The 25,285-nt window shown below is 69.9% G+C and overlaps 2 protein-coding genes across 9 annotated transcripts; both read right to left on the bottom strand.

Annotated features, from left to right (window-relative positions):
• Positions 1 to 948: 948 nt before the first annotated feature.
• On the bottom strand, positions 949 to 14,564 carry DBN1 (drebrin 1). Of its 4 annotated transcripts, none has more exons than XM_059712999.1 (15): positions 14,359 to 14,564; positions 10,247 to 10,302; positions 9,905 to 10,017; positions 9,337 to 9,411; positions 9,079 to 9,225; positions 8,917 to 8,994; positions 8,646 to 8,797; positions 8,390 to 8,453; positions 8,196 to 8,264; positions 7,959 to 8,073; positions 6,773 to 6,910; positions 5,728 to 5,862; positions 5,003 to 5,640; positions 4,637 to 4,739; positions 949 to 1,695 (listed from the first exon to the last, which is right to left on the bottom strand). In XM_059712999.1, the coding sequence occupies exons 1-15, from the start codon at positions 14,460 to 14,462 to the stop codon at positions 1,625 to 1,627; spliced, it is 2,058 nt and encodes a 685-aa protein (XP_059568982.1). In that variant the 5' UTR covers positions 14,463 to 14,564; the 3' UTR covers positions 949 to 1,624. The 4 variants fall into 4 exon arrangements, with proteins under 4 accessions (XP_059568982.1, XP_059568983.1, XP_059568984.1 ...); XM_059713000.1 differs by having other exon boundaries at positions 8,205 to 8,264; positions 14,359 to 14,562; XM_059713001.1 differs by lacking the exon at positions 6,773 to 6,910 and having other exon boundaries at positions 14,359 to 14,558.
• An 837-nt stretch (positions 14,565 to 15,401) lies between these two features.
• Positions 15,402 to 25,273, bottom strand: PDLIM7 (PDZ and LIM domain 7). Of its 5 annotated transcripts, XM_059713005.1 has the most exons (13): positions 25,170 to 25,272; positions 24,811 to 24,917; positions 22,603 to 22,754; positions 22,110 to 22,140; positions 20,656 to 20,672; positions 19,993 to 20,076; positions 19,678 to 19,832; positions 19,415 to 19,451; positions 17,521 to 17,886; positions 17,265 to 17,445; positions 16,855 to 16,975; positions 16,218 to 16,333; positions 15,402 to 16,007 (listed from the first exon to the last, which is right to left on the bottom strand). In XM_059713005.1, exons 2-13 carry the CDS (start codon positions 24,913 to 24,915, stop codon positions 15,921 to 15,923), a joined length of 1,452 nt encoding a protein of 483 aa, XP_059568988.1. In that variant the 5' UTR covers positions 24,916 to 24,917; positions 25,170 to 25,272; the 3' UTR covers positions 15,402 to 15,920. The 5 variants fall into 5 exon arrangements, with proteins under 5 accessions (XP_059568988.1, XP_059568987.1, XP_059568989.1 ...); XM_059713004.1 differs by lacking the exons at positions 19,993 to 20,076; positions 20,656 to 20,672 and adding an exon at positions 21,499 to 21,653; XM_059713006.1 differs by lacking the exon at positions 19,993 to 20,076.
• Between the last annotated feature and the right edge of the window lie 12 nt (positions 25,274 to 25,285).

Genomic DNA, 25,285 nt, shown 5'->3' with positions numbered 1-25,285 from the left:
AAGTGGGGGGGTGGGGGAATAACACTAGAAATTCACCCTGGGCTGACAGGGATCTAGGTATAGCTCTGTTGGGGGGGGGGGGGGGGGAGGGGGGTCACAGGGACTTGGAAGGCCAGGGATGGGACAGGCAGCATCACAGCACATAGGACAGGGGGTGGAAAACAGCGCATCTGGGAGGAAACAGGCCACAGATATGGCAGGGAGCAGAAAAAGATCACATGTAGAGCAGAAAGCAGAGCAGCAGATTAAGCAGGGAACAGAAAGCAGAGTGGCAGCTCAGGCAGGAAGCACAAGGCAGGGTGCAGAAAGCAGTTCAGGCAGAGAGCAGAAAGCAGAGCAGACGAGAAGTGGGAAGCAGAGCAACAGCTCAGGCAGGACGCACCGCACAGGGTGCAGGGAGCAGACCAGGCAGGAAGCACAGGCAGCAAGCAAAAAAGAAGTGAAGATTAAAGCACTGGATTGGGCAGGGTGCAGAAAGCAGAGCAGTGGATCAGGTGGGGAACAGAAAGCAGTTCAGACACGAAGTGGGAAGCAGAGCAGCAGCTGGGCCAGGACACAGAAATAAGAGCAGCAGATCAGGTGGGGAGCACAGGGCGGGGTGCAGAAAGCAGAGCAGTCAAGTGGTAAGTAGAGCATCAGATAAGACGGGGAGCAAAAAGCAGAGCTGCAGCTCAGGTGGGGAGCACAAGGCAGGGCGCAGAAAGCAGATCAGGCAGGCAACAGAGAGCAGAGCACCAGATCAGGCAGGGGTGGGGGGGGGGCAGAGTGGCACTCGGGGAAGGTGGGGGCTGCCAAGCAGCATCAGGCCGGGGAGCTGGCCATGGGGGCTGGCACAGCTCCCATTCCTCTGTGAATGCAGCCCCCCGCCCCGTAGCGCACTTGCTCCGTGCCCGCCACGCCACGCCGCAGGCCCTGCTCGGGCGGCGAGAGCCAGGCAGCAGGCGCAGGCGGAGTCGTTTGTTTATTAACATACATGAGCACATCGCCGGTACAGAATTGTGCTTCCAAAAAAACGGGGGCAGGACCGAGGGACTGAGCGGGGGCAGGGGCAAAGCGGGGCGGAGGGGCAGGGTGGGGTCCCAGCCTGTGGCAACACCCATGGGTCTTGCGGGGAAGGCAGGGGCCGGGTGCCACGAGCGTGGTGGTGGAAGAGGGCACTTGCACGGGCCCTCGGCCTCGCAGCTGCCCGGGCAGGGGGCGCGCAGCCATCCGGAGCCTCACCCCAGCGTTGCTTATTGCCTTGTTTATTTCTGATTCGTGCAAAATACTCGAAGCTCGGCGGGGTGGAGCTGGTGGGCACGAGGCCCCGTCCCCACGTGGGCGCCGGCACCGGCTGGGCTGAGCTGGGGCTCCGTTATACACGCTCAACCCGGGGCGGGGGGGCAGCGGGGGGCAGGGGCTGGGCACCAACAGGGCATGGGCGAATCAACACGTCTCCTATCGACAACTTAAAAAAGGGGGAGGAAGCCGTAAACGTGGCCCCACGGGGCAGCCCGGCCGCACGCCGATGCCGCGGGCAACCGCCCGGCCCGGGCCAGGCCAGGCCCTGGCTGCGGCCTCCGCGTGTGCCCACGCAGCTGGGGCTCCAGGCGGTGGGTCAGAGGCTGGCGCACGGGGCCGTGCCTTAGACGCCGCCGCCAAAGCTCTCCTCGTCCTCGGGCACCGGGTCGGCGTCCCAGCAGGTGATGTCGATCTCTGCAGAGAGAGGGGCACACGCGGGTCAGCAGGGTCTTGCTGCCGGCCCAGGCCCGCGGCCAGCAGGGACACGGGCTGGACTCTGCTGCGGCTGGACGATGGACGCCCTGCCTGGCACCTGGCTGGGCAGCAGCATGGCAGCAAGGGGCTGGGCTCCTGGTGGGCCACAGGCTCCAGGCCTGCACCGGGGCAAATACCGGTTTGGGATGCATCAGGGGCAGGACAGTGTCTCTGTTTGGCCCTGGCCAGGCCTCGGCGGAGCACTGTGTGCACATCTGAGCTCCACATTCAAAACGACGTGGCAAGGCAGAGAGAGTCCAGAGGCAGGCGATGAAGGGGATAAAGGGCTTGGAAGGCAAAGCTGCGTGGGGGGAGGCTGGAGGAGCTGGGCAGGCTCTGCTTGCGGAGATGGTGCTTGAGAGGGGATGTGACAGCGGCCTTTAAGCACCTGAGGGGCTGCCGGAAAGAACCCCCCCTTTTCCACTGCTGCGCAGCCGGACACGGAGCCGCAACTTGAAGTGGCAGCAAAGCCGGTTTCAATTGGTTTTGGGAGAACGTCTCCCGTCGGTGCTGTGGGGCCGGGCATGGCCGGCTTGCAGGGGGTGCCAGTGCTGCAGGCTCGGGCAGGGACCATGGAGGGGCAGCCAGGTCTGGCGTGCATGGTGGGGAGCCCAGGAGGGCCCCACGCACCCCACGCTGGCAGTGGGGGGGAGAGACCTCAGCCCAGAGCAGCTGCAGGCTGGAGAGCGCGCAGCGGAGCTCCACGACCAGCTTGGCACAGAACCAGAGCCGCGGGGCTGGACGGGACTTCCGGAGCCCACATCTAGTCCAAACCTGGCCTGAGGCAGGATTAGTCCTGTCCAAACTAGCCCAGACAAACCCCGTGTCCAACCTCTTAGCAAAACTGCAGGCAGCCCCGACAGCGCCAGACATCACACCCCAACCTGCCCCGGCAAAGCAGCGTCCTCGTAGACGCTCCACAGAGCCCGGGCTGAGGCCGTGCCCCCTCTGCAGGGGCAGGGAACCCCGCCAGTCCAGTCCAGTCTGAGAAGGGGCTAAATCCCTTCCTGCCCCAGTGCAGCGTTGGCCTGAGCCTGAGCGCAGGGGCAAGACCCTCCCGCCAGGACCCTGCGGGCTTGGGCCCAGCAGCATTGGCCCAGCCCAGTCCCATCCCCAGCAGCACTTGGCACCTCTGGGGGAGGTGACCCCCCGCCCCCACCAGTGGTAACAGCAAGAGGGGAAAAGTCCTTCCTACTCCCTGCAGCAACCAGCACAGCCCGAAGCCTGGGACACCCCACAGCAGAGCACAGGCATCGCTGTGCCTAGATCATCCCCGCCCAGTGTCCATCCACCTCTCCTCGACACCTCCCGAGATGCAGAGCCCTCCCTTCCCTGGCATCTCTCCCATGGCCCTGGCTCCAAACCAGCGTTGCTGCAACCTCAAGCCATTGGCCCACTTCTTCCTTCCTGCAGCAGGAGAGACCAGGGGCTTTCCCTCTTCTCTCTGGCAGCCCGTCAGGTCCATGAAGACTGCTGCCATGCCCCCTTGAGCTCCTTCTCACGCTGAACAAGCCCAGCTCTTTCGGCCGCTCCTTGCAGGACTTGCTTTGCAAGCCCTTGATCATTTCTGTTGCCGCCTCGGGCCCCCTCTACCTTCTTCATGTCCTTTTTAAAACATGGAGCCCACAACCACGCACAACATCCGGCTGAGGCCTGGCTACTGCAGAGGCACCAGCACCTCCCGTGTCTTGCACCTAATGCTCTGGCTGAAGCATCCCAACCTGCACAGACCTTTTGTGCGGCTGTACCACGCTGCAGACTCCTATCGAGTCTGTGACCTACCAGGACTCTCAGATCCTTCTCCACGGCGCTGCTGTCCAGCCCCTTACCTCCGTCGTGTATCCGTGTTTTGGTTATTGCCCCCGAGCGGCAACACCTTGCATTTGCCAGCAATGCACCGGGTCCCGTCAGCTCCAGCCTGGCTTTTCAGGTTGTCCAGATCCCTTGTGCTCCCACCCTCCAGCATGCTCCCAATCCTGCCCACTTCTGCATCATTGGGAACTTGCTCAAGCAGCTTTCTGTGCTGGCATCCAAGTCACTAACATGTTGAACAGCCACGGGCCGGGAGAGACCCCAGTGGGACTCCCCTCCAAGCCTCCTGCCGTCCCAACAGGGCTCTGTTTATAATTCCCTGTTGCTTGTGGCTGCCAGTCCCCCTTGTAGTTTTGCTTGGTTATGAAAGACGGGTAAAGGGGCTGAGAAGTTCCTGGAGGGAAAGGGCTGGCGGGCGGGGGCGCTCTGGCTGTGCAGGCAGAGGGGTGATGTGGGGGCTCTGCTTCCTGTCCCCAGGCTGCAAAGCCGGGTAGAGGAGGATGGTTTTCTCCTCCTGCTGCTACATGTGTGGGGGTGGGTTTCACCTTCCCCAGCAGTGCTGGGCGCTGGCCCGCAGGGTCCTGGTTAGAGGGTCTTGCCCTCCATGTAGGGTCAGACCAATGCTGCATTGGGGGAGGAGAGGATTTTACCCCATTGTCAGATTTGTCTGGAGGGGGCAGCGGGGGGGGGGGGGGGGGGTTGCTTCCTCTGCAGTAGGGGCTCGCGGTCTCTTGAGTACATTTAACCTGCCCTGGGTGCAGCAGGACACCAAGGCCCTGGTGCCCCAGCTGCAGCGGGGGTAGGGCTGGGACTCTCCACACCTGGGGCACTGGGGCCGGGAGCCCGCCTGGGGCTGTGGTGCAGCTTTAGGAGCAGGTCAGACCAGGACGTGTCTGGGGGGTTTGGACAGGGCTGCGGTTGCCTTGAGCAGCGGCTGGGCAGGGCGAGACCCCCGAGGGCCCTGCCCGCCCGGCTGGGACCGAGCGCTCACTGCAGCCCTCCGCCAGGGCTCTGTGCCGGGCCCTGCCGCCCTGCCCCGGGGGCTGCCGTGGGGGTGCCCTGGGCTCACCTGGCGGCTTGTTGTAGAACACGGGGGGCGGCGCCTTTGCCGACGGCTCGTCAGCCTGGGTCACGTCGTCGTCCTGCGACTGGCTGAAGTAGCCCTCGCTAGCCTGGGGGGGAGGCGCCATCAGGGGCAGCCGCACGAGGATGTGGCCAGATGTGCACCCGTGTCCCTCGCTCCCAGGCACCTGGAGGCCCCACCCCCATCCACCTGGGCTTTGTGTCCCACAGGCCACCATCCACTGCCTGGACCCAGGGCCTGCCATGCCAGGCTTTGCCCAGCGGGCGAGGGCCAGGCTGGGCCCCTCGGCACGTGCTGGCGGCTTGGAAGGGCCTGGCGCACTGGTGCCCTGGGCCCCCGTGCCCTGCTCACCTGTGTGCTCTCCTTCAGGGCCATGTCCCCATTGGTCATGAGCTCGGGCAGGGGGTCGGGGCGCCCACCCGCAGCTTCCTGCAGCGCGTGCTGGTAGCTGAGCGTCATGGGGTGCGTCCCCTCCAGTGCGACCATGCTGGGCAGCTCCTCATCCTGCTCTGCATCGCAGAAGGTGGCCGGTGGCTCCGGCAGCTCGTCGAAGTTCAGCAGGTTCCCGTCCTCAGGGCCTGCCGACAGCGGGGGCTCGGGGGCAGCCAGAGGCACTGCCGCCTCTGTGGGCACGGGCATGGGTGCAGGCGCGGCCAGCTCTGCAGGCAACTCCCAGGTGCCGGGTGCAGCGCTGTCGTCCTGCCACAGCTCGAGGAGGCTCTCGGGTGCAGGGGTGGGCGGTGGCAGGGGCTGGCCCTGGGCCTCAGCCTCACCCGGTGGGAGCAGCACCGGCTCTTGGGTCTCCAGCGCTAGCAGGTCTGCGGTGGCAGGGCCTGGCCCGGGCCCTGGTGCCTCTGTCCACTCGTCCCCCAGCACAGCAGGGCCCCCAGACAGCTCCTTGGCCTTCGGGGCCGGCTGCACCTCGCTGGAAAGGGGCCAGCGCTGGTCGGGCACCACAGCCGCCGCCTCACTGCCAGGGCTGGGGGCGTCTGCAGGGAGAGGGGCATCAGTGCGGCAGCCCCGGGCAGGAGATGTTGGGGCAGGGAGGGGGCCGCAGCACAGGCCCCGGCACCTACCGTGCGGCCTCGGCTGCAGGGTCACCTCATCCAGCGCCCGCTCGATCTGCTCGCCCACAGGCGTGGAGGCCGTGCTGGAGTCGCAGGGGCTGCAGCCCCCAGTGGAGGCCTTTCTGTGGCTGTCCGACTGGCTACCTGAAAACAGGCAAGACAGGTGAGGTCGGAGGGCTGGCCCTGGTCCCCTATGCGCAGCCACCCCGGCCTGGAGCTGCCTGGGGTGCCCACCACTCCTGCCTGGGATGGAGCGTCGTACCCAGCCCTGTCCCTGCTCATGGGCTGCACGCTGCCCAGGCTGCTGCAGGGCGCAGCTGCAGGACTGTCCGGGGGGCGAATCGGGCAACTGCCCTGGGCCCCACGCTTTGTGGGTCCCGTGGAGCTGGGCGGAGAGGCTGCGGCGACTCCACGCCGCCACCGACTTCACATCCAGCCGCTCACTACTCCCCCCACCCCCCACTGCCGAAGCCGACACCGCTTCTTCGGGTCCAGGGTGTGTGGGATCGAAGTGGGGGCAGGGCCCCGCATGGGCTGATTTAACCCGGGCCCCGCACCCTGCTCGGCTCGGCTCGGCTCGGCAGCCAGACACGGGCTGAGCTAGAGGCTGCCCCTGTGGATGGCGGGTCCGGGCTGGCAGGGGCACATCTACCACACCGACAAGAGCCACGCGAGAAGCACTGCAGGACCAGTCCCTGGCGCGGCAGCCCCATCCCCTCCCAGCTCCGTGGCTCCCTCCCTGCCTGGATCCAGGCCGGTGCTCTGGTGCCCTATTACACCTGCCCCCCACTCCCGCCCCATCACAGCAGCCCCAGCTGCAGCCCAGTCCCGCCTGCCCCAGCGCCCCGTCGCACGCGCTGCACGGACATCGCTGCACAGGCCTGAGCTCTGCTGCCCCCCGCACAGGCGCACCCCCACGGCTGCTCCCCCCTGCCCGTGGCACAAGTACACTGCAAGGGCCCTGCTGCTGGGGCCTGCGCCCATGCCAGGCACTGGGGTACTGGGGGGCGGGGGGGTCTGGGCTTGGGATCTCCTGCCCGGCCCAGCTACCTACATGGGAAGAAAGAGGAGAGGTTCGGGGTGCGGTGGCAGGAGATATAGGGGAAGGGGGTCCGTGGGGGGGAGGAGGAGGAGGAGGAGGAGGAAGGCGGCCCACTGTCAGGCGTCTTTATGAAAGGACAGTGCAGACGACCTGCGAGAGAGAGACAGACAGACAGACAGACGCACGAGACAGAGAGCAGAGAGAACCGTCAAGCCCCGCACAGTGCCCGGCCCCACGCAACCCAATCCAGCCCGGCGCGGCACGGCATAGCACAGCACGGCGCGGCACGGCACGGCACGGCATGCACCACGGTCAGAGCCAGGCGCACGGAGCTGGGGCAGGAACAAAGGTGGAGCCAGGAGTGTGTTGGGGAGCGGGGGGCCCTAGCACTGCTCTTGGGAGCCCTCCGCACTCTCCGGACACACACAGCAGCAAACACACAAGGGTCAGGGTCAGGGTCAGGGTCAAAGTCAGGGTCAGAGGCAGGGAGGGAGGGGGAACAGCCAGCCCCAGCCCAACCCTGCACAGGCTTGCACCAGCCCTTCCCTACACCTGCCCCAGGCAGACCCCGCAGCAGAGCCCCTGCTCCGCATCGGGAGCGCCCAGCCCCCCAGGCCAGGGCAGCATTGCCCCTGCCCAGCGCACCTGGCCAAGGACCCCGCTGCATCCCAGAGCCACAGCCTCTTCCTCTTCTGCCCAAACCCAGTCCGCTGCACGCGGCTGCTCCAGCCACAAACCAGCCCCGCTGCACACGCCTGCCCCACAGCACCACATACGCCTGCCCTTCTGCACGCCTGCCCCGCTGCATTGCACACGCCTGCCCCAAAGCAGCTCACATGCCTGCCCTGCTACACGCCTGCCCCACAGCAGTGCACACGCCTGCCCCGCTGCACCGCACACGCCTGCCCTGCTGCACTGCACATGACTGCCCCGCTGCATGAGCCTGCCCCAGCCATGAACCAGTCCCCACTGCGCACAAACCTGCCCCTCTCCCAGCGGGCCATGCCCTGCTGCTCACTCTCGAATGTCACCAAGCGCCCAGGCCCTGTGGCACACGCCTGGCCCTACAAACCCTGTCCCCACTTGCACTTGTCCCCCCAGCCTGATGCACAGCCCTGGCCCCCACGCTGAGCCAGGCCCTGGCCCTCACCTGCCCCCGGCCCCTCCCCCAGTGTGGCGGTGGCAACGGGGTCCTCACCTGTCCTGTGGCCGAGTGGGGACACGGTGTCCAGGCTGCCCGAGGCCACGCGCTCCTGCTGCTTGAAGAACTCGCGGGGGTTGTCGGGACGCTGTGCGATGATGGCGGCCGCCTCCTGGGGGGCGGGGGGGTGAGTGGCCACAGTCCCCCGGAGCCACCCCTCCCACAGCCCTGCGCCCCCCGCCCAGGGCAGCCCCACCCTGCGCCCCAGCCCCATCTCCAGCGCAGCCCAAGTACCGCAGTCACCTCCACCTCCGACTCCGACTTCTTGAGCTGCTGCCGCTCCTCGTCCTCCTCCTGGTCCCCCTGCGAGGATTGAGGCAGGTCAGGCTGGCCTGGCCTGTGCAGCCCTGCGGGCAGGGCAGCCCCAGCTCTCCCGCGCCCGACCCACACGCGGGCGGCAGGGAGCGCAGGGCCAGGACGGCACTCACGAAGATGGACGGCTCCTTCAGGCGCTGCTGGGCCTCCTCTGCCTCCAGGCTCTGCTGCTTCCGCCTGCACAGGCACGGGACCGGGGTGAGCGGGGGGAGACCAGGGATGTGGTTATTACCCCCGGCATCCTCTGCCAAAGCCCAGCCCTGCGTGACCCCAGCCCAGGGCCTGGCACAGCCCTGAGCCCCTGCCCCCATGGTATGCCATTTTGCAGACCCTGGGGGGGTGCCTGTGCCCGTGCCCGTGGCCCCTTGCCTGTGCTCCTCGATCTGCTCCTCGCGCTCCCGGTAGCGCCGCTCCCGCTCCTCCTGCTGCAGCCGCTCCTGCTCCATGCGCTCCTGCTCGAAGCGCAGCCGCGCGTCCAGCGCCTTCTTCCGCTCTTCCTCCTTGCGCAGCTCCTCCTCCTTCTGCAGGGCAGCATGTCAGCCCGCCGCCCCTGCCCCGGGCCCAGGCAGCCCAGCACAGGGCAGGGCCCAGGGCCTCCAGCCCAGCTTAGCTCGGGGCTGGCAGCTGCCCCCCGCCCCACCTTGGCCTGCTCCCAGAACTGCTCCCGGTTGATGCGCTTCATCTCCACCGTCGCGTCTGTCTTCTGATAGGTGGTTCCCTGCAACAGAGCGGCGGTGAGCAGGCCCGGAGCCTGACCTGGCGCCGTACGAGGGCTGGGGCAGGCAGGCGGGCACGGCATTACCACAGGCTCGGTGTTCTCGTCCTCGCGCAGCCGCAGGCGGTGCAGCACGGGGCTGGAGATGCGGGCCAGGCCGTTGGAGAGGCGCTGCCCGATGGCCCCCGGGTCAATGTCCTCCACGCTGCTGGCGTTGACTATCACGTCCACGCCCTGCATAGGGGCAGCGCATGAGGGGCTGGCCCCAGCCTCGCACCCAGCTGTGGTGGGTCGCTGCTGGGTGTTGCGTGCCCCGTCCCCATCTCTGTCCCTGCACCCTCTGACCTGGAAGAACTCTGCGATCTTGGCTACGTGGCTGGCGCAGGCGCACTTGCGGGCATCAGGCACGTCTTCGCCCACCTGCCGTGGCACAGAGAGGGGGTCAGGTGGGGCCACAGGAAGTGCCCAGCCCCATACAGCCCTGCCCACCCCTCACCTGCAACTGCGCAGGGCTCTGCTAGGGCAGCGCTGGTGCTTGAAGGGGCAGCAGCCTGGAGAGCCTGGGACCTGCGCCCATCGCGGGGGCTGTCCACGTGCCCAGACCCCGAGGCCCCTCCTGAGTCTGAGCTTTGGTGGAGCCCAGGCAGCAGCTCCCCGCCCCCCACCTCCCCGCGGTGCTGCCCCCAAGCCCAGTGCCCGAGCACGGAGAGCAGTCGACATCCCAGGGAATGATCTGCAGTCCCGCGGCTCCCGGCATCTGACCCACGAGCCCAGCTGGCACGCCAACGCTGCTCTGGGGATGGGCCCAGTGACGAGGCAGGGGGGCCTGGGCCCAGCACCACCCCCGGGGCCGCCAGCCGTCACCTGCAGAGCCCACATGGCCAGCCCACGGCCCAGCCCCGGCCCCGCTCACCCAGTTGACGAGGACGTATTTGGGCAGCGCAGCCTGGGGATCCTTCACGCTGCAGAAGCCGTACATCACCTTCTGGATCTCAAAGTGGCTGGAGAGTTCCAGCAGGCCACCACCTGGCAGGGGCAGGGCCCAGTCTGTCCAGCCGCCCTGCTGCTGCTGGGCCTCCAGCCAGGGCCAGGGCCAGGGGCGTTGAGGCCTGTCAGGGGTCCAGGGGCCCTGCCCTCACCGCCCACCCGGCCCAGGCTTGCAGCCCTGGCAGATACCCCCCACAGAGCCTGGCCCTGGGGACCCACGAGTTGTGGTGCAAGCAGGGCAGGGCAGGGCAGGGCGCGGGGTTCTCACCTCCAGAGGCTGCCAGCTTCAGCTCATCAGAGTCGTCCTCATATGTGTAGAGCGCCCTGTGGGGAGCAGCGCGTGAGCGGCCCCAGCGCAGCCCCAGCCTCAGGCTGGGAACGGGGTCCCCAGGGCTGGGACAGCTCTTGCGGCCGCCGGCCTGGCCTGCAGCGCGCTCCCCAGGCAGGCCCATGCCCCCCCGCACCAGCATCGCTGCTGCCGCTCTGGCACGAGCAGATGCGCCTCCCTCCCCCCGCCCAGCCGGCCTGTCTCCGCAGCACGGATCGGCCCCCCGGCCTCCGCCCTGCAGATGCTCCGCGGTGCCCGGCAGCAAGAGATGGACCCCCGGCTGGACCAGGCAGGCTCACGGGCACACGCCGAGCGGGCCCTCGCAGCGCCCGTGGGGGTCCGGCAGTGCTGCCTGCGGGTTGCGGGGGGGTGGGGGTGGGGAGCAGCACCCTCCTGGAGCTGCTCACGTGCCCGGCAGCGTGCGCCACCCGGGGAGGGGGAGCAGCAGCCAATCATGGAGCCCCAGTCACGGGTGCGATGGATGGGGCTCCATGGCAACCGTTGCTTAGATACCACCCTGGCTCCTGCCCCCGCTGGGGACATCCCCCTCTGCCCCGCCCAGCCGGGGGCTGCCCCCCTCCAGGACCCACAACCCACCCCGGTGGTAGGGGCAGGGCCGAGTGGGTCCAGGGTCCAGGGCTGGTAGGCGAAGAGGTGGAAATCTCCACTTCTCCAGGCAACCGGCATCCTCTGTCTCCATGACAACTGGCCTGCCACCCAGCTGGGTGATTAGCGGGGGAGGCAGGGAGCGAGGCCTGCGTCGGGCACGGGCCCAAGCGGGGCAGTCGCTGCCCTGCCCTGCCTTGCGTGCTCCTTCCTGGCTGGCGCAGCCCCAATCCCCCTCGCCCGCCCAGCTCTGACCCCCGGCTCAGGGAGGCTCTGCCTAGGGCGACTGCGAGGCAGGGGGCTGCTCCGTGCCCCCCGTGCGGTGCCTGCCCTGGGCCCGGCCCTGGCACAAAGGGGCGGGAGCCACTCCTGCCTGACCCAGGCACAGCCCAGAGCCCGCACTGGCCCCACGGCCCGGCCGGCAGCAGGAGCCAAGCCCTGCATGGGGACAGAGCAGGGGTGGGGGGACCCGCAGCTCCCGTCCCCACAGCTGAGCTGAGGCGAGAGGCCAGTGAGACTGGCCCAATCCTGCTCAGCTGGAGCTGGCCCTGGGCTAGGCTCCAGCTGCCCCGCACAGCACCCAGGCTGCAGCAGCATGTGGCTGCACCCCTCCAGCCAGTCCTGGCCCTGGCCTGCTCAGTCCTTGTGGGGATGGGGGGCCACACTGGCCCCCGCAGAGAACTCACGGAGCCTGAGCCCAAGCCTCAGCTAGACCGCTGGGGCTGAGCGCGGGGAGCCGCTACCTGCAGGCGCTGGCAGAACGGGCAGGGAGCAAGGGTAACGTGGCGGGGGACGTGGAGCCCTGCCTGCCTTGGGCACTGCTGGGCGGGCAGGGGCCAGGGCCGGGGCTGGCCTGCCCAGTGAAGCTGTGCCAGTGCCGCCGACCTCCTGCTCGCGCACGCCAGGGACAGCTAATTTTAGCAGCTCGTCTCCCTGGCTCTGGCATGGGGCCAATGTTGCAGTGCTGGTGTCAGCCAGCTGCTCCGGACACCTCGGCCTGCCCAGCCCAGCGGGGTCCTGGCCAGGAGCTGCCAGCTGGCGGGAGCAGGGGGACATGCCAGCACCAGCGTCAGGCACAGGCAGAGGCCCTGCCCAGCCGCGCCGCCTGGGGCAGGGCCAGGCCGGGCAGTGCCAGAGACCTCCAGGGTCCTGGCCAAGTCCCAAGCGGGCCCAGGAGGCTGGTCCTGCTTCTGCCATCTGCTCCGAGCTTGCGGGGCTGGGCCAAGGGCTTGGTTCTGAGCGACGGAGCCACGGGGCCCCTGGCTGCACAGAGCCTGCTGGAGCCCCCCAGGGCCCGGGCCTCACTGCACCAGCCCGGGCACAAATCCCCAGCAGCCAGGAACTTGCCCTGCTGGGATGCCACTGCCTGGGCAGCCCCAGGGCGAGGATGTAATTGTCTGGGGGTGCGGTGGGGCGAGGGATTTGGTGGCAGCAGGGACCCACGTGGCAGCCCTGGCCTCTGCTAGGTTCAAGGGGGCGGGCAACTCTGAGCTCCTACAGGGAGGGGGGCCAGGGCAGCATCTCTGCCGCGGATGTGCCAGGTCGCTGCCGCCCCATGCCCCGCCGGCTGCCCCAGTCCACAGGGCAGCCCCCCCCAGCTGCCACAGGCCGCGGCCCCACGCACACATGTGTTTCCAATGTGGCGCGAGCTGGGGGCGAGCGCAGGACGGCGCCGAATTCCTTTCCTATCGAGTAATGGGCCCGGCAGCCTCCGCGAGGCCCTGACGGGGGAGGGCCGCGCTGACCTGCCACTGCCCGGGAAGCCCCAGACTAAACATCCCCTCCCCTCCCAGCCTGCCCGGCCCTGGCCCCAGGAGCCCTGCAGCTGCTGCAGCAGAGGCAACACCCCCGACCCAGAGACCCCACTGCCAGCTTGCAGCCCCCCAGCTGGGTCTCCCACCCAGGGGCTGCAGCAGTGCAGGCTGTGCCCCCCGCAGACCGGCTCATGCCTGATCTCACTGGGCTGTGACTGTGGCATCGACCCCCACCGCTGCCCTGAAGCTGCCTGTGGCTCTTGGCCGCCCAGGGGGCAACTCGGGGCGGGGGTGGGCTGCGCCTGGGGGATCAGAGCCCAGGACAAGCAAGTGATGCTCGTCTCCCCCACCTCCTGCTCCCTCCTCCCCAGAGCGGTCCCTGCAGCAGAAGCCCCCCAGCAGCTCCCGGAGAGGCCTGCCACGGCCAGCTGGACACACGCGGGCTTTGCGGCCTCCGCCCCAGACAGGCGGCGGCACTGCGCTGACCCCGCGACCTTGGGCCCGGGCAGGACGGGGGTGCACGGGAGGGGCCGGCGGCACCGCTGCAGAGCGCACGCCCCAGTGCTGCGGCAGCTGCTGCGCGGCTGGCTGGGGTCTGGCGGCATAAGGAGCCCATTGTTCAGCCCGGCCTGGCCCGGCCCGCGCTGCGCACGCAGCCTTCCCTGGGGACCCACCGTGGGCAGGCAGGCTCGGCCGCTCCCCCGGCCCCCCTCACCCCGCAACCGGCTCTTCCAGCTGGGCTGCCTTTGGGGCTGGGGACGCTGGCAGAGGTGCCTGTGCCGTGGGCTCTGGGGCAGCTGGCACAGCAGGAGCCCAGTGATGGCTCCCTGGGGACGCCGGGCCTAGCCAGGCTGTGAGCAAGGGTCGATGCCAGCACATCCCTGGCCCCGTGCAGTGATGCGGGGGCCCGGGGAGTGGACCAGCAGAGCCGGCCGTGGGCGACCCGGTGCTGCGGGCAGGGGATGCTGCGCGGGTGCCAGCAGCCGGGGCTCTGCTCAGCCTGGTAGCCCCGGCCGGCGCGGGGCCCGCAAGGAGCCAGCACCCGCAACACCCCGGGGCCACCGGCCGCCCGGTGCAAGGGGAGGTGATGCCAGGCCCGAGAGGGCGAGCAGGGGATGCCCGTCCTGCCCCCACCGAGCCGCTTCCCTCCTGGGACCGCTTCTGCTCTGGCGGCTCCGGCCGGGCGGGGCGGGGCGGGGCCGGGCCGGGCGGGGCGGGGGGGGAGGGGAAGCGGCTGCCCGAGCCGGGCTGGCTGCTCCAGGCGCACGTGCCCGCAACGCCCAGGCCGAGGCCGGGGCCGGGGCCGGGGCCGGGGCCGGGGCTGCGGGGCGAGGCGGGAGCAGCCTCCGCGCTTCCCCTGCCCGTCATCGCCCGCAGCCCCCTCCCCTCCCCTCCCCTCCCGCGGCCCGGCCTGGCCCGGCCCGGCCCCACCCTCCTTTGTGTGGCTGCTGGAGCGCCCCCCGCGCCCGCCCGCCCGCCCGGCCCCGCACCGCACCGCACCGCACCGCCCCGCACCGGCGGCAGGTGGAGGCGCCCGGCCGCGATGCCTCGTCCCTGCGCATCCCGCACCCGCCCCGCCCCGGCCCGGCCGCTCCCCGCCCGGCGCCGCTGGCAGGGGCCGCGCCCGCGCCCGCGCCCGAGCGGACAAAGCCGCCGCGCCCCGCGCCCGCGCCCGCGCCGCCCCGCGCTCACCAGTCGGTCGGGCTGTCCTCGCCGATCACGTCCTGGTAGGACGCCAGCAGCTCCAGGCGGTGCGCGCCGAAGCCGACGCCGGGGCCGGGGCCGGGGCCAGCCATGCCGGAGCCGGAGCCGGAGCCGGAGCCGGGACCGGGACCGGGAGCCGCCGAGACTGCACCGCAGCGCCGCGCCGAGCCGAGCCGAGCCGAGCCGGGCGCGGGGCGAGGGGGCGGGAGGCTCCGCCCGCCGCTGCCGCCCGGTCCTAGCGCCGAACCGGCCCCGCACCCTCCCCGCCCCCCGGGACCGGGACTGGGACCGGCCCCGGCCCCGGCCCTGGGGACAGCGCCCAGCTCCCCCGCCGAGCGGCCCGGCCCACGCGCGTGCAGCCGTCAGCCGGCTCCAGGGCCAGCACCCGCCCCGGCTCCATCCTCCTCGGGGCACAGCCTTCCCCGCCTGCGCCCGGGCCAGCACCCCCGCTCCGCGGGACTCGTCCCTAGGGTGCCCTTTCGCCAGGAAACCTGCCGCTGGGGCCAGGCCAGGCCTGTCTGCACCCCCCACCCCCCCCCCCAACACCGGGGTGTACATGGACCGGCTCCATGGCTCCCCCCCCACGTCTGCTCCCGCCCAAGATGTCCAGGCTGTGTTCGAGGGACAAGGGGCTCCTCTCACTGCAGCTCAGCGCCTGGGGGCAGGGGGGGGTCGGGTGCTGGTCTGTCCAGCCAGTGGCTCACGGCACCTCTAGCCCCGTCTCTCCTGCCCCTCCGCACTGCTGCACTGTCCAGCTGCAGCTCAGGCCCCTTTTTGGTCCCTCCCCGTGGCTTCTCCCAGGCCCGGCTGCTCATGTTGGTGCATCCACGGCAGGGCCTGCCCAGGCCTCTGGCTGCCCCACGCTGGAGGAGCAGGGCCCATTCTGCACAGGGTGGTTGTGGGGAGGGGTGATAATGTCCCCAGGGAAGTGACGGGTGCTGCCAACACACGGGCACCATGGAGCTAGGCGCAGCTGCCCTGCACAAGCCAGCACTGGGCTCAGCATGAAGAAGAGTCCCTGGAGACACCGGCACTTGCACAGAAGTGTTTATTGAGACACTAAAAGCTCCGCGCGACGTCACAGCCCGGCTGGGCACGGGGGGAAGGGGTGCGTGTGGGTGTGGGGAGAGCAGTGGCTCTTGGGCAGGGAAGTAGGTGGCACAAGCGTGGTCACTGCAGGGTCCCCTCCTGCACTCACCCATGGGGCAGCAGGGCCGGGGCAGGGCTCTGCGCTCTGGCTGGTGGACCCCAGCAGAGAGGGCCCTGTGTAGGGCAGGGGGGCACAAGGGCCAGCTGCTGGCTCAGGGCACATGCCCATGCACTGGCCGTGTGGAGCAGCCCAGCCCCATGCAGGGCCTGCAGCAGGTGCGGGGATGGAGGAGGGTGGGTCCTTGGCAGCAGCACCCGTTACCCCCAGGCCAGGGCCGGCACGGGGTGAGGAGAGGTGTGTCCAGCCAGGCCCCTGCCACGCTCCAGGCAGGGTTCCCGAGGGCTGCGGAGGGGCAGAGAGAAGCATGCAGGGCAGGCCGGGCTGGGGGAAACGGTTCCCCTCACACATGGGAGAAAGCATGGCTCTTGCACAGGGGCTTGTCCTTCTTGGAGTAGAAGGTCTTCCCCTCCAGGTTGGTCTGGCAGATCTGTGCAGGTAGGAGAGCACGGTCAGGAGGGGGGGGCCTGTGCCCACCGCCACCCCCAGGGTAATGCTGGCTCCAGGCCAGGCCAGCCCTGCTCCCCCCACCCTGCCCCACTGCCACCCAGGGCTGGGCACCACTGGGCAAAGCTGCTGCCTGGAGCCCCCGGGCACCTGCACCACCACGGATGAGGCCGGGAGGAGTGGGGACGCTCACCGCACAGACGAAGCAGGTGTCGTGCCAGCTGAAGCCCAGCGCCTCCAGGAACCGGTCACCGGCATCGATCTTGAAGTCGCAGCCACGGCATTTGGTGCCAAACATCTTCTCGTAATCTGGGGGGACAGGGCAGCATGGGGCCGCAGCCGAGCAGGGGGACGCGGCTGCCCACAGGCAGGCTCCTCAAGCCGCTTCTGGACACGACTTTGCAGCTGGGCCTGGCTGCAAGCAGGATCCATGCTTGGGCCCTTCGCTCCCCTGCGCTGGGGCAGGGGCAGTTGGTCCCGGTGCCCAAAGCCTCCCTCCCCCCCATTCCTGGCAGCAGCGCTGTCAGGCCTCTGCTCTGCCACTTTCCCAGGATGCTTTGCAGCCCTTGGCTTTGATGTAGGTACTTACACCATCACCATGGCAACCTGCTGGTGCTGGCACTGCCCAGGCCCCTCCTCCCCGTCCCTCAGCAGCAGGAATGGGGTGGGGACCGGGACCGGGATGGCCACGTCCCAGCTGTGCTGGGAACCCCACGATGCTCAGGCTGGAGCCGTTCCTCCGAGGCTACCCCCCCCAGGCGGCATGGGTGGCGGGGGGGCGGCACATACACTGCTTGCCATAGGGCGGCACCCCCATGCCCGTGCCGTACCTCTCTCGCAGTAGGGCTGCCCCTCCTCCATGTAGAAGGCGCGGTTGCGGATGGGCGTCTTGCAGGCAGCGCAGGTGAAGCACTGCACGTGCCAGGTCATCTTCAGGGCGTGCATGATCTCCTGGGGGACGGGGGGTCAGCCACATGCCCTGCCCCCCGGGGAGCAGCAGGGCAGGCCCCCGTAGGCAGAGCCAGAGGCTCCAGCTGACCCCACAGCACAGAGCAGGGGCCTAGGGTGGGAGCTGCAGCCTGGGGGCCACCAGGAGCAGTGGGGCAGATCCGGGGTGGGGGCAGGGCAGGCTGGGGAGCGCTATCGGGCAGCATGCAAGACAGGGGGCAGTGCCCAGGGCAGGGCTGATTGGCATGGGGACCGGGGGGCTGCGGGGCAGCACCCGGCTGAGACCACTCACCCCCGTGATCTTCTTCTTGCACTTGGCGCAGGGGGGGGCGTAGCGCAGGTCGTAGCAGGGCGGGCACAGCACCGAGCCCTTCTCCTCGAAGAAGCCACCCTCATCCAGCGGGCGCCGGCACTGGCAGCACGTGAACTCCTCAGGGTGGTAGTAGCGTCCCAGCGCCACCAGGTAGCGGCCCCTGCAGAGGGCAGAGGCAGGTGAGCCGGGCAGGGGCCGGGCCGGACCCCTGCCTCACCCTGGGCCGCGCACTCACCTGATGACCTTGTTGCAGTGGTAGCAGATGGGGGTGCGGCCAGCGGGCTCGGGGGGCTGCTGCGCGGCCTGCACGATGGAGCTGCGGCTCTGTGCGGGCGTGGGCATGGCTGGCTGCCGGTGCTTGCTCAGCACCGTGCTGGTCTTGTCTGGGGCGTAGCGCTCCGCGAAGGCTGCGTCCACGGCCCAGGGCGGGCGGCTGGCGGGGCTGGGTGCGGCCGCGGGGCCGGGGACAGCGCACTGCGGCGTCTCCCGGGGCTGCGGGCCCCGTGACCCCCCAGGGCCTCCGCCTCGTGCTCCCCACTCACCCGGTCCAGCCTCCGCCTTTGGTGCTGCCCCCACAGGCGGGCCCGGCACGGGGACCTGGCTACAGAGCAACCCGTTAATCCAGCCTGCATCTGGCCTCCCCGGCCAGGCAGCCCCAGCCCCCCCCCGCCCCAGGGACCCCAGCCTGCCCCCCCCGCCCCGCTGTGGGGCACTGCCCCTGGTGGCTGGTCTGGTGCATTGTGACGGTGCCAGTGCTGTGCAAGACCTTGTGTCCTTGCGTTGCGGTGCCGGGTCCACGCGTACGTCCCAGACCCCCCCACCGGCAAAGAGCCCAGTCATGCATGGCCTGCCTGCACTCGAGCCTGGATGCCCCGCAGGTGAGGGCTGCTCCCCTCCCAGCACATGCAGGCCCAGCAGTGGCCCAGGGACCTGCCCCGATGCCAGCGCCCCGGCTGCCCGGGGTAAAGCACCAGCCTTGGGCAGAGAGCGGCTGCGGCAGCACTGTGGCTGCTGCAAGGAGGCCACGGGCAAGGGGAGGGCAAATGTGCACACACAGGCTGAGCCACCTGGCAGCAGGGCCTGAGCCCTGGGTTGGGAAGTGTGGAGCATGGCATGGGGGCTGGAGGAGTCCTGGTGCCTGCCCTGGCTGAGAAGGGTGGCCAGGCACCCAGGGGATACTCCAGACCCAGCTCTGGCAGGGGGAGGCCCCACGTCCCCAGGGCCAGACCCCCAGGATGGCAGCAGCAGTGGGAGCAGGGCCCCTCCCTGGGACATAGGCGGCACAGGGGTTGCACGACCTCCACTAGAGCGCGGGGACAAGGCAAGGCCCAGCAAAGGCAGCGGGTGAGAGGGCCGCACACAGCAGTGACGAGGCAGAGGCAGCTATGAGGACGGGAACGTTTATTGGACTACAAAACACTGGTGCAGCTGGGCCAGGCTGCCCCAGGCCACGTGGGACCTGCCAGCCGGGGCCCCTACACCGTGGCCCCTCTGGCTGGCTGGGGGCATCAGCACAAAGGGACTGGGGCAAGGCCCCGGGGCTCTGCCAGCTGCCTGCCTACAGTGCGGCAGGTGCCAGGGGTCAGAGGGCTCTGCCCGCCAGGCCATGGCCACAGGGAGAGCAGAACAGCTGGCCCGGGGGCCGCCTTCCCCTCCGGCAGCCGCGGGCAACAGCCCTTGGGCTGGCTCAAGGCCATCCCGGGCCAAGCCCCCACCCCCTCCGCACAGCGCCTGAGCAGTGACCGTGTGCCAAGCGTCCCCGCAGGGCAAGAGGCCAGGGCAGTGATGCCGGTGTAGCTGTGGCCAGGGCTGGGCCGTGGGGAGCGTGGCCCTCATGACTACACGTGGAGGGAGGTGGCTGAGCGCTGGTGGTGCCAGTCGCGCAGGCGGGTGTAGCGCGGGCTCTGCAGCTCCGTGAAAAACTTTTCTCTGAAAGGAAGGAAGAAAGGACAGACAGACAGGGACAGAGCAGGGAGGAGAGGTCAGAGCAAGAGGAGAACAAGGCAGAGAGAGATGGCAGCAGGGTCAGGCACGGCCGGAGCAGGAGGCAGCTCCATGCCCACGGGGGCAGCCAGGACCGGCTCCCCCAGGCTCACGCCACAGCCTGGGGCTCCTCGGCCCCCCCTTACCTGGACTTTTTAGCAAGCTCGTCATCAGGGTCTTGCACTGAGCAGCGAGCGGAAGAGAAAGAGAACAGCAGAGTCAGAGTCAGCCAGAGGTGCCTGAGCCCTGTGGCCGGGGGCAAGGGACGGACCCCGCAGGGACCACCATCCCTGGGAGGATGGGAGGGCGGGCGGGCCACGGCGCAGGGCACCGGTGGGGAGGGCAGAGCCCTCTGCGCCGGCTGAAGGCGTGCGCGGTGCCAGTGAGGGCAGGAGCCAGAGGCACTTACTGAACTCTGTGCCCGTGAGCTGGGCCAGGATGCGGAAGGAGCGGGATTGGGTGGTGCCAGTGCGGGGCCGCCAGTCCTCCGTGTCCTCAATCAGCCGCTTCTTGCTGGAGTCGCTGTGGGGGACGCCCGGGGGGCCCTCCAGCCGCAGCGAGTGCCTGGGTAGACAGGGCAGGGTGCTCAGCCCCTGCCCGCAGCACCCCAGTGCTCCTACAAGAGCACCTGGCCCAAAGCCAAGGCACCAGCTCCCCACGACCCCCGAGCACAACACCCTGCCCCGGCCGGACCCCGGCAACCAGCGGCACAGCCCTGCCTTACTTGTCCTCCAGGTAGGACTGGCCCAGGGTGCTCAGGGGGTCTTCGTGGGCCTGAGCTCGCACCTCCAGGGGGTGGGCACTGACCCTGCAGGGCCAGGAAGTCAGACAGACAGACAGGCAGAGAGAGAGAGGGAGGCATGGCAGGAGAACGAGAGCAGGAGCCTCACGGAGAGGAGAGGAGAGGAGAGGAGAGGAGGTCCCAGCCCCTGGAAACCCCACCAACTCCCCCAGAGAAACCTCCCAGCTGCACCTGTCCCCGCCAAACACAGGCATGGTGGCCCCAAAGAGCTGCGCTCTGCCCAGACCCAGGCCCAGCCCTGTGGCCCCAGCAGGGGCAGAGCCCAGGCCAGTGCAGCACAGACGCCTGCTCCAGGCCTGGGCAACCACTGTACATGGGCCCCTTAATGATGGCAGCAGCAGGGCCCCTGAGCACACCACACCTCTCCCCAGGGCCAAGGCCAGCTCCTGCCCCTGCGAGGGGCCAGTCAGGGCCCAGATGAACACGGATCCCCGGACAGAGGCAGTGCTGGGCAGGCAGAGCCCACAGGCCAGCTCCCCCCAAGCCACAGGCTCCGCTCAGCAGGGCCGGGCTCCAGGGCAGGTCCCCAACAGAGCAAAGGGCAGCGAAGGGCATGCAGGAGAGAGCAGGCAGAGGCTTACTGACTTGTCAGGGCTGTGCACCTGCAGCAGACGGGAGGAGAGAGGAGAGAAGACAGAGGAGAGGTTAGCCCGGACCGCAGGGAGTATCGCAGCAAAGCCCGGAAACACGCCGCCCCACAGAGCCCGCCTGGCGCCAGCACCATCCAGGAGGGGCACAACCCCTTACTGCTCCATGCACCCCAGCAGGCCAGGGTCAGGCGTTGCCAGAGCCAAGCACCACATGGAGCCTGGCTCAGCCGTCCCCATGCTCCTCACTGCATGGACACTGGCTGGGGACGGCTGCAGAGCTGAACCCCCTCGCTGCACATGGTCGTACAACCCTGTCCCTGCCCCGGGGCCGCAGGAGCCTCCCGGCGCGAGCGGACAACGGCGCAAGCCACGTGACCAGAGACCCAGTCCCAGCCGCCCTCCTCCAGGCACAAGGTCTACACCTGGCTCGGATGCAGCAAAGCCCCACTGCAGGCCCAGCGAGGACGGCGGGAGTCCTGGGCAGGCCCCAAGCCGTGGCCCCAGACGCACTCCCCAGGCACAGATGCACGGCGCCCCCCACTGGACGGTACTGTGCAGGGCCGGCAGCAGGCCGTGCACACGCTGACAGGACCCTCGGGCACCCTGGCCCCGGCAGGCGGGGGGAGCTCAGACCCTGGGCGCAGAAGTTGGCGGGCAGCAGCATCTCTTGCAGTGCAACACCAGCACCAGCCACCAGGGGGCACTGGACACCGCAGGCATGGTGGGGTGGGGTGGGGGGCACACACGGGCACGGGTCCAGCATGCAAGGCCGTGGTGCGAGGGCAAGCCCAGGCCGGGCCAGGGCGCCTGGGGGGCAGCGTGATGGACAGCAACGTACCCATTGTGCTGCGGGGCGCTGGCAGGCGCCAGGGGCGTGTACGTCACGGGTTTCGTCACTGGGGCGGTGCCGGCCCCGAAGGGCCGCGCAGTTTTGTTGAGGGCGGAGCTGGGCGCAAAGCTGTATTTCAGGGGCTCAGAGTGGGGGGGGGCATCCTGAGCAGGAGACAAAACATGACAGCGGCTGGCGACGCGGGCAGCAAGCGTGGGCGCAGGTGTGGGGCACCGGCTCGGGCACAAGGCCACATAGGATGTGCCCAGCCCCAAGTGGCTCTGCAAGGCAATGCCCCCACCTCAGGGTCAGACCCTGCATGGGCAGTTGGGGGGGCCTGGGAGCTGCACAAGTGCGACACGGCAGCACTAGGAAGCCAGGAGCAGCCATGCAGGGCAGCGCAGCCCCTGTCCCTGTCCTTGCCCGCAGGACGAAGCCAAGCTCACCCGGTGCTCGCAGGCAGCAAGCAGCTGTGGCAGCCGGCAGGTGCCCAGGCCTTGCACCACCAGCCCCACGAGTGGAGCCATGGGAAGCTGCCTGCCACGCCTGGTCCTGCCAGTCAGGTCTCCCGGTGCCCCCCAGCCCGCCCAACAGCCCCCCGCAGCCCCAGCGCCACGTACCTTCTGTGGCTTCCCCACGAGGTTCTGGGCTCTGCAAGAGAAGAGACGGAGCCCAGGTGAGCAACAGCCGCAGGTGCGGGCTCCTGCAGCCTCAGCACCACGGTGCCCAGCGTGCAACGCTCTACCCTGTGCCCTGGACACAGGCAGCTTTGCGCTGCGAAGCCACCAGCTGGACCCAGCGAGGGCCAGACACAGGCTCCTGCTTGAGCCACATCTGGGTGGGATGCCCCAGGCCTGGGCAGTGCCCTGGGCATACAGCCGCGCTGGGTGGTGGGGGCCCAGCTGATGGGGCTGTGGCAAAGGGACCTCCGCAGCCTCCCATTGACCAGCCGGCTACTACCAGCAGCAGATGCACACACGCCTGCAACTTCCCATAGGCATGCTCCTGCCACCCCTGCACCAGGCCACAGCACCCTGGTCCCTACCGTACCCTGCTCATGCCCAGCCCAGCACCCCCCACCCGTGCCCTGCAGGGGAATGCCCGGGCTGGCACCTGCTGAGGCTGAGGCTGAGGCGGTCGCCACAGGCGCGGATCCTGTTCTGCGCCTCGATGTGGGTCAGAGCGCTAGCGTTCTCGCCATCGATGCTCAGCACCCAGTCGCCCACGCCCACGCCGGCCTGCGCCGCCTTCCCACTGGGTGTCAGCTGCCGTGGGCACAGAGGGAGAGAGTCAGGCGGGCAGTGAGCAATGCTGCCCCGTGCCCCGGGGAAGCCAAGTGCCCACACTGCTGCCCTGGCTGATGCTGGGGACACTGGGCTGGGCCCGTTGGGGCAGGTACCTACTCCCAGTCCTCCCCTCCCCCCCAACACATCCTGGGGGCTTTTTCCTGGCCTGTGGCCCGGGCCAGGCCCCACCTTGGCACAGAGACCAGGCGCCCCCCGCGGCTCTGCCGGCCGAGACAGGAGCAGCTCCGTCCCCGGGAGCCGGGCGTGAGTCAGAACTTCGCCGTCCCGGCGCAGCCCATGCATCAGGCCCGGGCCTGTTGGAGCCTGAACCACAGGCATTTCCGAGGCTTTTGTGTCTGGGCTGGGGGGAGACAGGCGCTCCCACCCTGGCCAGCCCTGGTCGCTCCCCCATCTCCTGTCCGCGGACAGACGTTACCTCATCCCAGCCGTGAGCAGCGATACCCGCTGGGGCTGCCCCCCCGCCCCCCCGCGGGAAAGTCCAGCCCAGCCGGCACCACCACAGCAGCCTCGGCCCCGGGGCGGAGGGGCAGGGGCCAAGGCCAGGATGGGGCAGCTTCGAGGCAGACGTGTGGTGCTGCCACCCCGGCCCCGGGGACCTGAGAGAAGCATCTTCTGCGGGGGCCGCAGGCTGGGGTGGGAGCCCAGCAGGGCTCAGCCGGGTGCACGGTGGGGGGGAAGGGTGTGTGGGTCCAGGCCACCCCCTACCCCCTGCATTGCCTGCAGTGCGGCCGGGCCTGCTCTCACTCCAGCTGCCTGGGCCGGGCTGGGGGAGCTCCAGGCTCCTGGACTGGAGCCAAATGCTTCTCTGGCTCAACATGGACATAAAAGGAGCGAGCCAGATCCCGGCGGCGGCCCCCAGGCCCCTCCCCCCGGGCCAAGGCCCCCGCGATGCCGGCACCGCCCCCTGCGCGCCCCAGCCCCGGAGCCTGCGGGGATGCTGGTGCTCACAGACCCTCGCTCCCAGCCGGGCTGGGCCCGGGGGCCATGGCAGAGCCCAGCCCGGGAAAGCTCTCGGCTCCAAGCGCCGGAGAAGCCTGCGCCGGGCCTCCGGGTGGCCAGGACCCCCCGACCAGGCAGAGGAGCTGCCCCTCGCGCACTCAGCCCAGCCCTGCAGCCGCATCCTGCTCCCGGCCAGGCCCCTGCCCAGCTCTTCCTGGCTGGCTGGAGACAGGCCTAGGCAGCGCCCAGGGGGAAGCAGGGCCGTGTCCCCGCAGGACCCCAGCCCTGCTGACGACTAGGGCGTATTTTTATCCTCTCCTGCCTGAGCTCAGCACTTCTCCCTGGCCCCCAGCGCCACCTCTGACAGCTGGGATGGGGCTGCAGGCCTGCCCCACCTGCCCCCGTCGCTCACACCGCGGCCAGCCCTGCACGCACCAGAGCACCTGCCCTGCCCCTGCCCCATGGCAAGGAGCACGAGTGCCTGGAGCACACGTCCCCGCTGGCTGTCGGGGGGTCCTGGGGCACTGCCTGGGCCCCGCTGGCTGGGAGGCGCTGTACTAACGAGCTGAGGAAGGAAGCCTCGGCTACGCCTGTGACCGTGCCCACCCGGCACAGCCGCCTTCCTGGGCAGGGCCAGCTCCGGGCAGGGCAGCGCTGTGGCTGCTGGAGGGAGCTTGGAGCCAGGGGCCTGGCTGGGAGCGACGCGCCCCAGAGGAAGCTCAGACCGGCACAGGGCGCGGTGCTGCGGAGGGGACCCGGGGGCTGTGTCTCTGTGGGCACGAGACGTGCCAGCCCACCCCACCTCCTGGGCAGCCTCTTGCCCCCCCACGCCTGCGCCCCGACCCCAGCACGCAGCCAACAGCCTCCCCCCGTGGGCAGCTGGGAGCCAGGCTGCGCGAGGCCCGGGGAAGGGCCGGGGCCCTCGGCTAGCTGCCTCCCGCAACGAGCCCCAGCCTGCGCGGGGCCGGGGCCGGGGCCGGGGCCGGGGCCGCCCTCCTGCCAGCTGGCCGCGGCGGCCGGCGCATTCCGAGGCTTATAAGGCAATGGCTCGGCGGGCCCGGCCGGCCGCGCTTACCCGCGAGATGGAGAGCGGCATGTTGAAGTCCTTGCCCCCCTGCAGGCGGAAGCCCCAGGGCGCCGGCCCCTCCAGCACCACCTTGTAGGCGTCCATGTCGCTCATGCCTGGGGAGGGAGACGGTGAGCGGCGGGGCGCGGCGAGCCGAGGCGGGGCCGGGAGGCGCGGGCGGGCGATGAGAGGCGTGTAAGACGACACCGCGCCCGGCACTGCCGGCACTGGGCGACCGCGGCGTGCCCCGGCCCCGCTCCTCCGAGCGGGGCGCGGCGGGACCGGGGGCTCCGGCCGGGCAGGCTCCCGCCCCGCCCCGCCCCGGAGCCGCAGCCCCCGCGCACCCCCGCCCGCCCGCGGACGCTGACCTGCGGGGCCCGGCCGGGCGGAGCCGGCACTGCGCGACGAGCCGAGCCCGACACCGCTGCGCTCTGCGGGCCGCGCTCCCTGCGCCGGGCCCTATGTACCCTCGGGGGCGGGGCCG

This window comes from Alligator mississippiensis, chromosome 9 (assembly GCF_030867095.1).
Source record: "Alligator mississippiensis isolate rAllMis1 chromosome 9, rAllMis1, whole genome shotgun sequence".
Lineage (NCBI taxonomy): Eukaryota > Metazoa > Chordata > Crocodylia > Alligatoridae > Alligator > Alligator mississippiensis.
The sequence above is the reverse complement of the archived record's forward strand: the minus strand, read 5'-3'. Positions and strand labels throughout refer to the sequence as shown.

Bases quoted from the DNA above. Each gene is read 5' to 3' on its own strand.
- DBN1 (XM_059712999.1), bottom strand. From the start codon at position 14,462: ATGGCTGGCCCCGGCCCCGGCCCCGGCGTCGGCTTCGGCGCGCACCGC. The intron at 10,303-14,358 runs GTGAGCGCGGGG...TGCTCCCCACAG, and splicing joins GAGGACAGCCCGACCGACTG to GGCGCTCTACACATATGAGG. The intron at 5,641-5,727 runs GTAGGTGCCGGG...CTCTCCCTGCAG, and splicing joins CCTGCAGCCGAGGCCGCACG to ACGCCCCCAGCCCTGGCAGT.
- PDLIM7 (XM_059713004.1), bottom strand. From the start codon at position 24,915: ATGAGCGACATGGACGCCTACAAGGTGGTGCTGGAGGGGCCGGCGCCC. The intron at 19,452-19,677 runs GTAAGTGCCTCT...CTCGCTGCTCAG, and splicing joins GCTCACGGGCACAGAGTTCA to TGCAAGACCCTGATGACGAG. The intron at 17,887-19,414 runs GTAAGGGGGGGC...GTTGCTCTGTAG, and splicing joins GAGCTTGCTAAAAAGTCCAG to CCAGGTCCCCGTGCCGGGCC.